The 12182-nt window shown below is 33.0% G+C and overlaps 1 protein-coding gene across 12 annotated transcripts in view; it reads left to right on the forward strand.

Annotated features, from left to right (window-relative positions):
* Positions 1-12182, forward strand: part of REV3L (REV3-like, polymerase (DNA directed), zeta, catalytic subunit) — a 166210-nt gene that overhangs the window by 60695 nt on the left and 93333 nt on the right. For all 12 annotated transcript variants that reach the window (XM_014531311.1, XM_014531312.1, XM_014531309.1 and 9 more), the window contains 5 exons: positions 2718-2814; positions 7015-7109; positions 8418-8522; positions 9556-9640; positions 9728-9876. In XM_014531311.1, the coding sequence (XP_014386797.1) occupies positions 2718-2814; positions 7015-7109; positions 8418-8522; positions 9556-9640; positions 9728-9876 (531 nt within the window). The remainder of the gene's footprint in view (positions 1-2717; positions 2815-7014; positions 7110-8417; positions 8523-9555; positions 9641-9727; positions 9877-12182) is intronic.

A 12182-nucleotide genomic window follows, 5' to 3' on the forward strand; every position in this document is an offset into this window, starting at 1 on the left:
AGCCCACTGCATGGGAGAACATATTTGCCAATGTTATCTCCAATAAGGGTTTAATCTCCAACATTTACAAGGAACTCATACAACTTAACAAAAGGAAGATAAACAATCCAATCAAAAAATGGGCAAAGGACCTAAATAGAAACATTTTGAAAGAGGACATTCAGAAAGCCAAGAGACATATGAAATCATGCTCAAAGTCACTAATCATCCGAGAGATGCAAATCAAAACAACAATGAGGTACCATCTCACACCTGTCAGAATGGCTATCATCAACAAATCCACAAACGTTAAGTGCTGGAGAGGATGTGGAGAAAAAGGAACCCTCATGCACTGCTGGTGGGAATGCAGACTGGTGCAGCCAATGTGGAAAACAGTGTGGCGCTTCCTCAAAAAATTAAAAATGGAACTTCCATTTGACCCAGTAATACCACTTCTAGGAATATATCCCAAGAAACCAGAAACACCAATCAAAAAGGATATATGCACCCATATGTTCATTGTGGCACAATTCACCATATCTAAGATTTGGAAACAGCCTAAATGCTCATCAGCAGATGAATGGATTAGAAAACTGTGGTACATCTACACAATGGAATATGCTGCTATAAAAAAGAAGGAATTCTTACCATTTGCAACAGCATGGATGGATCTGAAGAGCATTATGCTAAGTGAAATAAGCCAGTCAGTGAAAGATAAATACCACATGATCTCACTCATTTATGGATAATAAAGAACATTACAAACTGTTGAACAAAAATAGAGGCAAAGAAGCATCGAACAGACTGACAAACTACAGCGGGAAGGCTGGGGAGGGTTGTAGGGATAAGAGATCAACGGAAGGACTTGTATGCATGCATATAAGCACAACCAACAGACGCAAAACACTGGGGGCAGGGGGACGAGGGCAAGTGCTGGGGGGTAGGGAAGGCTGCGGGGAGGTCAGTGGGGGGAGAAAAAAGAGACATATGTACTACTATTTGTAATACCTTAAACAACATTAAAAATAAATAAATATGGGAAACATTTAAATGTCTTGAAATCTATCTAAAAATATAACAGTATGTTTAACAAATCTTTTCAAGAACTAATTTTCTTAATTAAAAAATAAAGTACATATTTATCTAGAAAAAAAAAGAAACCCTGCAAAAGTTTGTTTCTAATAGGTTAAAAGCATGAGAAAATTTTGAATTAGCAAGTATATGTAAGCCATTTATTTTAGTTATAAAAGCCAGATGAGTATTGGAATGATGATTAGAAGGGATTTTTTTTTCCAGACTATGAACAATTTGAAGGCAGAAGTATAAGAAATTTAGTTGAAGGGAAATTGCAAGTATGATGAAATAAAATTTATATCTTAATTCATTATACTAAATAGCCCTCAGGTTTTTGTTTCGTATAAGATAAAAGATAATACTGAAATCATGGGAAAAAATAGATGAATCATCTTTAGTATTTTATTTTGCCATGTTATTTCAGACATCTTACAGTTAAACTGATAGTAAATCTTACAGTAAATTAATGTATATATTACATATATGTGCATGACAACATTTCATCTTATAAGACAAGTTGATATAGTACGTAACAGTCTTTTTTGAAAGTGAGGTAAATTCAAAAGTGAAAAAGATTTAAAATTTTTAATGTATATGCATATATAATTTTGTCTCTATTCAGTTATATAATCAGTTTTCAACTAAAATGGAAATTACTAATTGTTATAGTAGTTAAGGTGAGTTATATAAGAGTACTTATATAGAATAAATATTTTGAGTACCACAGAAACATTTTATATTACATTTTTTAACATCCACAGTTGAAAAGAAATATATATTTAATATATACTTAATATATTAAAGAGTTTCCATGTTCTTTAGGGAAATACGCGAAAACAAAATACAAATTATAGTAAGAATTAGTTGCATGTTTTCAAGGCATGTTGAAATAGCAAAGATGTTAATACCTGATCTCAACCTAATTACATTTTTGATCAGGCTAGTCAAATAAGAAAATCAAAGTATTAAATTTAGCTAGAGAGGATTCTAAATTTAATATCCTTGATAACATTATAATTCAAGCTTTCTCTTATCTGCAAATTTAAATTCCCATAAGAGATCACAGAAAATTTGAGAAAATTTGTTGATTACTTCCAAAGCATGACCCCAGGACCTAGTTTCTGAAACTGGGACAACTAAGGAAACATGTCCCCTCTTCAGCTGCTGGTCAAATTGCATTTGTCCCAAGTTTCCACTCACTGTTGTTGCCATTACTTCTGGAATGCATTGTATATTTTCTTTTTTGTTCAGGGATTGGTATTATAGTATGTTTTGAATTTTATCTGGAACCTGATTTCTACTAGAATTTTGATTGAGGTTTATACAGAATACCCTAGGAATTTGGATTGAAGTCTACAAAAATTGTTGTCATATTTCTTTATAAAATGAGATTTTAAGCATACCCATCAGAATAGCACATCAAATTGTATTGTTTTATTCTAATATGAAAGTCTTGTAACCATTTCTCTCTCATAAGCATATATTACAAATACTTCTTTCCCCTCTTAGTTTGGAACCATTACTGTCAACTGCTCATATATACATTCCTAGGTGTGTATGAGTTTTTAGGAACTAGTCATATAGTTTGTATATTATTTTACTTAAACAGTAGTTATATGCAAGTTCAAATTAGAACTCATCCCCTTTTATTTTTCTACTCCCAGGTGATCCATTGCATGCAACTGGATCATACAAGGACCGGCTACAAGGAAATTCTCTTACTGGTACCTTATTTCGGTGGGAAGAAAATGAAATACCAAGGTTAGTTCATGTTGTAAAGGAAAACATATTTACATATATCCTACATTCAGAAATTAGTGGTTACCATAATTTTAATCTTATATTTGGTGTTTTAATGCATAAATTTCTCATAAAAGCAAATTCCAACATTAGTATGTTACATGGAATCATAGATTTTAAAAAGAGACCATGAAAATATACTTATCGCCTAATTAATAAAAGAAATCTGGATGTAAATTTTTATACTTTTTCCCAACATTCATCTTCATTGTGCATTTCAAATTGATATCCTATAACTTGTCTAGTAAAAATCACATAATAGCCCTAACTGGTTTGGCTCAGTGGATAGTGTGTCGGCCTGCGGACTGAAAGGTCCCAGGTTCGATTCCGGTCAAGGGCATGTACCTTGGTTGCGGGCACATCCCCAGTAGGAGGTGTGCAGGAGGCAGCTGATCGATGTTTCTCTCTCATCGATGTTTCTAATTCTCTATCCCTCTTCCTTCCTCTCTGTAAAAAATCAATAAAATATAAATTAAAAAATCACATAATAAACTATCAATTGAAAAACTAAATAGTAAATATTTTTAATAAAAATAACCTTTTCTAAGTATTAAATATTTGTGGGAAAAAGTGGGTTGACATACTGAATATGAATAACATAATCTGTGATTTCTTTTGACTGTTATTTATTAGACTATTTTATTAACTTATTTTGGGGAGGGTAACATTTTGAATATTTAGGTATTTAATCAGTACCTATAAAATTATTAATAATAGCTTTATCTACATAGAACTCAGAAAGATTTCTGTTTTATACCACAAAGCATTGCCCAAGCTTTCTTGATCCTTTTATTAATTAGGTATTGGCAGGGTGGTTATCGTTTTCCTCTTTTCACTACACATATGTCAACTGATGTTTTTTATGTAGATATTTTTATGAAGAATGCAAGGTGGAAAAGGTGTTTAAATGATTTATTTTTTTATTTCATGAAAAGAAAATGTGAATTTATTAATCAATTGAAGATAAACCACCATAAAATATATTCATTTTAAACTACATAAATGTAATTTATGTAGTTTAAAATCCTAATGTTGTTGACAGAATTTTCATGTTATAGAATTACTTGGGGTTTTTTTAATATCTAAAATTAAGAAAAAATTATCACTAAGTAATGATGGAAATACATTGTTTTATAATAGGAATTTATACCATAGTGAAATCTATAAAACTTTGAGGTGATGTGGACAATGACTTACTTTATCTCTTGATCCAGCTTAACATTTATCAGGACTTTTTTTTTTTTGAGTGTTTTTTTTTTTATATCGGGACTTTTTGATAAACACACATACACATGCACACACGTGCACTTCTTGGTTCCTTCTCAGATAGAGTGGAAATGTTTTTATAATCATATTGAAATGGTATTAAATTTAGAGAGAATATTATTTACCACATCAAATTCAAGTTCTAATCAGTCCAGAACACAGTGACCAAAAGCTACTTTTTGTCTCATTTTTTTTATGCCTGTGATGCAGTCCCTCTGTCTCTCTAATGTTAGAGGAAATCAACTTGACCCAAGGATTTTACCTATTCTCTAGATTCCTTGGTTTTCAAAGTTCTGCATGTAGTAACTTGTTTTTGCATGCTCAAATTAAAGTTTATTTGTATTTGAAGCCCTTTTTGAACAATCTTTCTGGTTAGGTTATAAAGGCTTCACTGATTAGAAGTGAGTTTGGGCAAACCTTATGTATTATAATGAAAAGTTTGAATTTTAGAATGTTTTTAAGAGCCTGTTTTATTATTTTTAAGAATTGACAAATTATAAGCAAAGATGTGAATAGACAAACTAGTAAAATTAGACAAGGTACTCAGAATTAGAATTTAAAATAATTATGGGATAGCTGTATATATTTTTGTCTCAGATTAGCCCATATTTTATATTTTTGGAATGCTTATATTGCATTAAACATGAAAATCCATAATTTCATGAAGTACAAATAACATAATGTCAAAAAAATTTGCCATGAATCATTACTCTTAGATTTTTATTAGTCTCATTTCTATCCCCAGTGCTAACACCTTCTTCTGTGTACCTTTTTTTTTTTTTAACAAAGAAATGTTTTATGCCCTTTCACAAACATTATTACAAGGGCCATAAGAGAGAGCAACAAACTTGTAAGTGCTGAGTTAGTAGCTCTGCCTACCTTACTAGCTAGCTAGCTCATTGTTAATTACCACAAATCCTGGACCTTCAGGATCATTTGCCAGAGTGTTGAATATACAAAAACTGAATCTACTGCAGTAATCTCAACCCTGGCTACCCATCAGTATGATCTGAAAAGATTTTTAAAATTATAGATGTCTGAGCTTCATCCTCACTGATTCTAATTAGTAGGACTGTTTTGTTAAGCTTTGAACAGAAATGTTCAGAGAGGCACAGTTATCTACCATCGTTATCTTTTATCTCCCTTTCATGGCTAAAATGAATGGTCTGCATGTATTTGCTAACCTAAATTTTTTAAAATCTTGATTGTTAAGAGTATTACAAATGTCCTCCCTTCTTTTTCCCCCCTGCTTCCTACCACCCAGTTCCCAACCTCTGATTCAAAAAAAAATGGTTTTTTTTGGTTAATCCTCACCTGAGGATATTTTTTCCATTGATTTTTAGAGAGAGTGAAGAGAGAGAGAGAAACATCAATGTGAGAGAGACACATTGATTGGCCGCCTCCTGCATGCCCCAACCAAGGGCTGGAACGAACCTGCAACACAGGTAGGTGCCCTTGTCCGGGAATTGAACTCGAGACCCTTGGGTGCTCAGACCGACACTCTATCACTGAGACAGACTGGCCAGGGCTGACAAATTTTTTACTTACACTTTTTCTATCTACTGGAAAGTTTTAATTCTGAAAACTACTTCCTTTTCCTAGGAATATCTCTTCTGAATGTCTGAAGTAGCTTTGTAATAAAGACAAGAAATAGTCATAAATTTCTACTATGAGATTTTATTTTTTGATATTATTGTTTCCCTCCTTTGTCACAAATGTGTTACTTCTGGAAAATTCACCCTTGAAATTTACAATATAATTCTTTCAAAACTTGTGAAACTTTTTAGTATAAGGAGAAAATTGTTGACCATGAACTATTTTATCTAGTATGTCATTTCATGGCAAAATTTACTTTAAGTTATATGAATGAAGAAGACAAACAACATTAAGAATTATTTTTTTCTGAAAGTGAAAGGGATATATTGTGATAGGCTGGCTAATATGTTTCTTCTCTATCAATGATAAAAGGATATGTGTCTATCTACACATATGCATCTATGTACACATGTATATTTATTTGAATTGTAAAAATTCTGTGGTTTAACAAATTAATTTCTAATGTTCCATCAAAATTTCCTTAGGGATAGACTATGAGAAATGAGGTTTTGCTAATCTGTTTCTTTTAAAACATTAAAAAATGAAAGTGAAATCTGCCATCACCCACTTTCATGGTTCTCTCTTTTTCAATTGATGTCTATATTGGTAGGATGTGATGTCCTAATCTTTTTTTGTGTGGCTCTGATGAAAAACAAAAATTTCTGAGTCGAAGAGCAGAACTTCTGTAGTTTTCATAAAAACTAATGAGTTTGTGGTGTTAACGCATTTCCTAGTCATGATCCCATTATTAAGCCACGTGGTTTCTCAAATCTGTAGTTATGGAGAATTTTAAAGCATTATCCAGCACAGCAGTCGTTGGGGGCAGGGAGAACAGTATCATTTGCCCACCTTTCAGTATACTCCTTTCCCTTCATTTCTTGTTGCATATTCTCTCCTTATTTTTTAAAACAAATCTATGATTGCTAAGAAAGATGCCTCTGGGCAAATGATTACATATGTGTATGGTTTTTGATGCATCTCTCAGTTGTCTCTCTGTTATCCCTTTCTGTCCTGGATATGACCCACATTCCTTATATATAAAATATAATGAGCCAAAATATGTAGAATGCACTGCAAAAAGATCTCAATGAGTTGTAATATAATAATATTTTTGTACTTTTCTCTTCCTGTTTATCATTTCTTTATATATATAATATCAATTATGTTATACTTATTAATTAATACATCATTGGCTTTTCTGCTTACCACCTAAAGATAAAAAAATCATATAAGAAACATCTTCAGAAAATTTGCTCTTACATAATTATTGTGGTTTTTTTAAAAATGTTTTTAATACAGCTCTTTAATACTGGAAGGTATTGAACCACAGAGTACATGTGAATTAGAAGTAGATGCTGTAGCTGCTGATATCTTAAATCGGCTGGACATTGAAGGTATATGTACAATTATTCTTAATATATGTGTGTGTGTTTTTAATTAATGGTCAAAGTAAGTGGAAAAAGTAGGGAAGAAAGCATTACTAGAGATGTAAGATGTTATAGAAGATACCAAATGTTACGAAGATTGCCCTAACCGGTTTGGCTCAGTGGATAGAGCATCGGCCTGCGGACTGAAAGGTCCCAGGTTCGATTCCGGTCAAGGGCATGTACCTTGGTTGCAGGCACATTCCCAGTAGGGAGTGTGCAGGAGGCAGCTGATCGATGTGTCTCTCTCATCGATGTTTCTAACTCTCTATCCCTCTTCCTTCCTCTCTGTAAAAAATCAATAAAATATATTTTTTAAAAAAATGTTATGAAGATTGCTTCTGTACCTCTGAAGCAATTTTTTATTTATAATTTTTCATTTATACTTTCATCCACATGAGTATGTTTGCACAGTCATAAACCTAAAGTAAATGTACACTAAATAAATTAATATTTTAAAAGTTAATAATCTAACTTAATGTTTTTAGTTTTTAGGTTATATACCAGGGAGGGGATTCTTAGGTCTATTGGCTATCCTCAGATGTTTGAATCTTATTCACTTGATGGGTTTTTGGGAACCACTAGGAAGAAAACTAAAAAAGGACTAACATAAGAAATGTAGGTTGGGATAGTTTGTCTGCTTTATTACATAAAGTAGGTAATTGTTTTTCTTAAGAGGCAGTATTTATTTTTTAAAAGTTTGGGTTCCTCACAATATCTAAGATCTGGAAACAGCTCAAGTGCCCATCAGTAGATGAGTAGATAAAAAAAGCTGTGATACATTTACACCATGGAATACTATGTAGCAATTAAAAAAAAGAAAAGAAAAAAGAAGGATCTCTTACCCTTTGAGACAGTATGGAGGGACCTGGAGAGTATTATGCTAAGTGAAATAAGCCAGAGAAAGACAAGTATCACATGACCTCACTCATGTGGAATCTAATAAACAAAATAAACTGATGAACAAAATAGATCCAGAAACATAGAAGCATGGAACAGACTGTGGAATCTCAGAAGGTGGGAGAGGGTGGGTGGGAAGAGATCAACCAAAGAACTTGTATGCATATATGCATAACCCATGGACACAGATAATAAGGTGGTGAAGGCCCCAGGCCAGGGAGGGTGGTGGGGAGGTTAGAAGAAGAGGTCAATGGGGGGGAAAAGGGGACATATGTAAAATTTTAAACAATAAATTTTTTTTTTTAGTTTGGGTTCCTTTTTTTAAGCAAGTAGTTTTTACTTTGACCTTGTAGTAGTGAAGTATTATTGTGATTACAGCTCAAATTGATGGAAATCCTGGTCTACAGGCCATATGGGAAGATGAAAAGCAACGGCGAAGAAATAGAAATGAAACTTCTCAAATTAGCCAAACTGAATCACAAGGTATTAACCAAATAGTACTCTAATTATTTTTTTAAACAAGATAGTTTTATGAAAAAGGTTAAGCCATTGAGTTTATCTTGACCTTAAATTTTACTTTTCAGATTACTTTCAAATTTTCTATGTATTTTTTTCTATTGTCTTTGCTCTGAACCAGTGATTCTTTACCTCCAAAGTGTCACTCGTTGTCTCTTTTCCTGTAAGAAATTGACAGCTTTGTTGTCATTGATTTTCACCATACTTTGTTCGCCTATTTCACGTTTTTGTTCCTTTTTCATTATCTAGTATGTTCTAACCTGTATTTCCGAATAAGTTACAGAATGCTCATAGAAGCTCATGAATTCCAACTTAGAAACACTGCGTTTGATTCATTAAGTTTTGAAAATGTACCCATGAAATATAGCCCCAAATTATTTCTGGATATATCATATCCACTTGCACTTCGATCATCTGCTATAGTTTTAAAGAAAACACTTATTTTATTATTAAACCCTACTACTTCAAAAAATAATTTGAGGGTCTTAAATAAATGCCATGGACACAACAAAAATATTAAAATAAAGGTAAAAGAATAAAAGACGTAATTCACAAAGCAAATGTATTTGCAATTTAGTAGTAAGCCTACTAGTATATTGAAGTCTAATTAAAATTTCAAAATTTTAGTGTCTTGAACACTAAAAATACTTTGATAAATTTTGAGTGCTTTTTATGCTTTTTAAAGTAGAAGTATTATATTTTATGTGGAGAACATTTCTAGGTTCAGAGTCTGATACATGTATATGTAGAGAACAATGTGTTGGATTTAAGTTATAATTATGGAACTTAATCTTGAACTGACTTTAAGTGCTTAATTATATAGCTTCAATAACAACAATTTTTCTTTTGTTTGTTTTTATAATAGAGCTACTTTTAGGTGGTATTATATCTGTCAAGAGAAGGATAGGACATTACTATTTTAAAAGCTATTCTAAGAGAAAAGAAAATATTTCATTTATTTGCTATCTACATTTTTTTAATGCACTTTTAAAATTCAAAGATCGCAGGTTTGTGCCAGCCACAGAAAGTGAAAAAAAATTTCAGAAGAGACTTCAGGAAATTCTCAAACAGAATGATTTCTCTGTGTAAGTGGTTATTTTTTACAGATCTCAGAGCTATTTTATTGCTTTGTTAATCTAGTTTGTTATAAAGGATTTGTTTTAATTAAGCAGAAGGTTATCAGGATCTGTGGACTATAACGACGGATCCCAGGAGTTCTCTGCTGAGTTAACATTGCACTCTGAGGTCCTGTCTCCTGAAATTCTTCAGTGTACACCAGCTAATATGGTAGAAGTCCACAAAGACACAGAGTTCAGCAAAGGTGAGGTTTTTCTTTTCATGTGTACAGAAAATACCCTACCAGACATCTAAATACCTAGTTCTGAGGTATTAAGATTTAGTTGAGTTTGCTAAGTGTTTCTTTTTCCCCCTAAGAAATAAACATCATTGATACTGCAAAAACCTCTCTCCTATTCCTTTACTTTTTCTTCATCTCTAGAGGCAAGCACTATTCTGAAGTTGGTGCAAACTGTTAACATGTATGATTTTATAGTTTCTTATATACAGGTGGGGCAAAAGTAGGTTTATAGTTGTATGTGAGAGTTTATTGTATTATATTTATTAATTATTGTATTATTTTTCATATGAACAAATGTTAACCTACTTTTGCCCCCACCAAGTATATATTCCCACAACATATACTATTATTTTATGTTTTAACTTTTAGGTAAATGATATCCTACTTATCATAGATTAAACAACTTGCTTTTTTTATTCATCATATTTTTAACTTAATCAGGGTATAATATATATGGCACAAAATTCACTAATTTTAAATTTATAATTCAATGATTTATCCTAAACTTACAGAGTTCTGCAAATATCTCCATAATTCAGTTTTAGAACATTTTCTTCACCTCAAAATATTCCTTTTTCATTTGTAGTTACAGCTGTTCCCACCTCCAATCCTAATTAACCACTACACTACTTTCTTGTCTATAAGATTTGCCTTTTCTAGACATATATAAATGAAATAAAGTATGCAATCTTTTGTATCTTGCTTCTTTCACTTAACATATTTCCAGGTTCATCCATATTGCATCTGTCCGTATTTTTTTGGCTGAATAGTATTGCATTGTATAGCTATCCCATATTCTGTTAATACATTCACTAGTTGATAGACATTTGAGTTGTTTTTACTTTTTGCTCTTAAGAATAATGCTGCTAGGAACATTTGTGTATAAGATTTTGTGTGGATATATATTTTCTTTTTTCTTTTTTTTTTAGTAGATACCAAGGAGTGGAATTGCTGGGTCATTTAGTAAATTTGCGTTTAATTTTTTTAGTAAACTGCCAAAACTGTCTCCCAAGTGACTACAGTGTTTTACATTCCCACCAGCAGTGACCCCACATCTTCACTAATAACACTTGTTGTTATCTGTCTTTTTTATATAGTCATCCTAGTGTGTGCGAAATTGCATCCCATTATGGTTTTAATTATCATTTCCCTCATTACTAATGATGTTGAGTATTTTTATGTCAGTATTATAACTTTCAATCTACCTATTCATACACATTTCTAGTTTATTCATTTTAGCTGCCAATTAGTGCTCCTTTGTAAGAGTAAACAAGTTTATCTGTTTCTCTACAACTATTAGATGGCTTTTACTTTTGCACTGTTAATAACAACGTTTTATCTTGTGGCTATGTGCAAGAGTTTCTCCACAAAAGATATGTGTAAGTGTGATTTGCCAGGCCTTACAGGGTATGGATTATATATACTATTGTGTTCTAAAAGGGTTTCTGTAATGCAGTTAGCTTATACATGATTGGGAAATAAGAGAATAATGAAAGTTTTACTTAGAAGTTGCATTGTTTCGTATGCAGTTTTTCTAGGCATGGGGAGCCAGACTGGCAGGAATAGAATTACAGCCTTCAGCATAAAAGGAAAAGCCCTTTTTTCACTGCTACATTGGAAGCAGGGGCTTTAGTATTGATATACATCAAGAGCAGGTCTTCCCTTATTTGGCTTCAAAATTGTCTTGTCTACTCTTCATCTTTAAAAAAAGCTCTTCCATGTTAATTTTAGTGTCAGATTGTTTTGTTTCTGGGAAGAACCTTGTTGATATTTTATTAGGAATTTATTGAATTTATAGACTAATTTAGGAATATTTTTTTATTTTTCAATTACAGTTGACATTCAGTATTATTTTATACTAGAGGCCCAGTGCACAAAATTCTTGCACAGGTAGGGTCCCTAGGCCTGGCCGGCGATGAGAGCCAATCGGGGCCTCTGGCTGCCGGCTGAGGCCTTCCTTTGGGCTGCCTACTGGAGCCTCCCTTCCCCAGCTGCTGGCCCCAGCCTTCCTTCTTTCCATGCTGCCCCCCGGTGGTCAGCGCACATCATAGTGAGTGATAGAACTCCTGGTCAGACTCCCGCAGGGAAACTTTGCATATTAGCCTTTTATATATCTACTAGAAGCCCGGTGCACAAAAATTTGTGCACTGGCGGGGGGAGGGGAGAGGGGGGCCCTCAGCCCAACCTGTGCCCTCTCACAATCTGGGACCCCTCGGGAGATAACCACCTGCTGGCTTAGGCCCGCTCCCCTGGTGGCAGATGGCACGCCC

The sequence above is a fragment of the Myotis brandtii genome, unplaced genomic scaffold (assembly GCF_000412655.1).
Source record: "Myotis brandtii unplaced genomic scaffold, ASM41265v1 scaffold8, whole genome shotgun sequence".
Taxonomy (NCBI): Eukaryota; Metazoa; Chordata; class Mammalia; order Chiroptera; family Vespertilionidae; genus Myotis; species Myotis brandtii.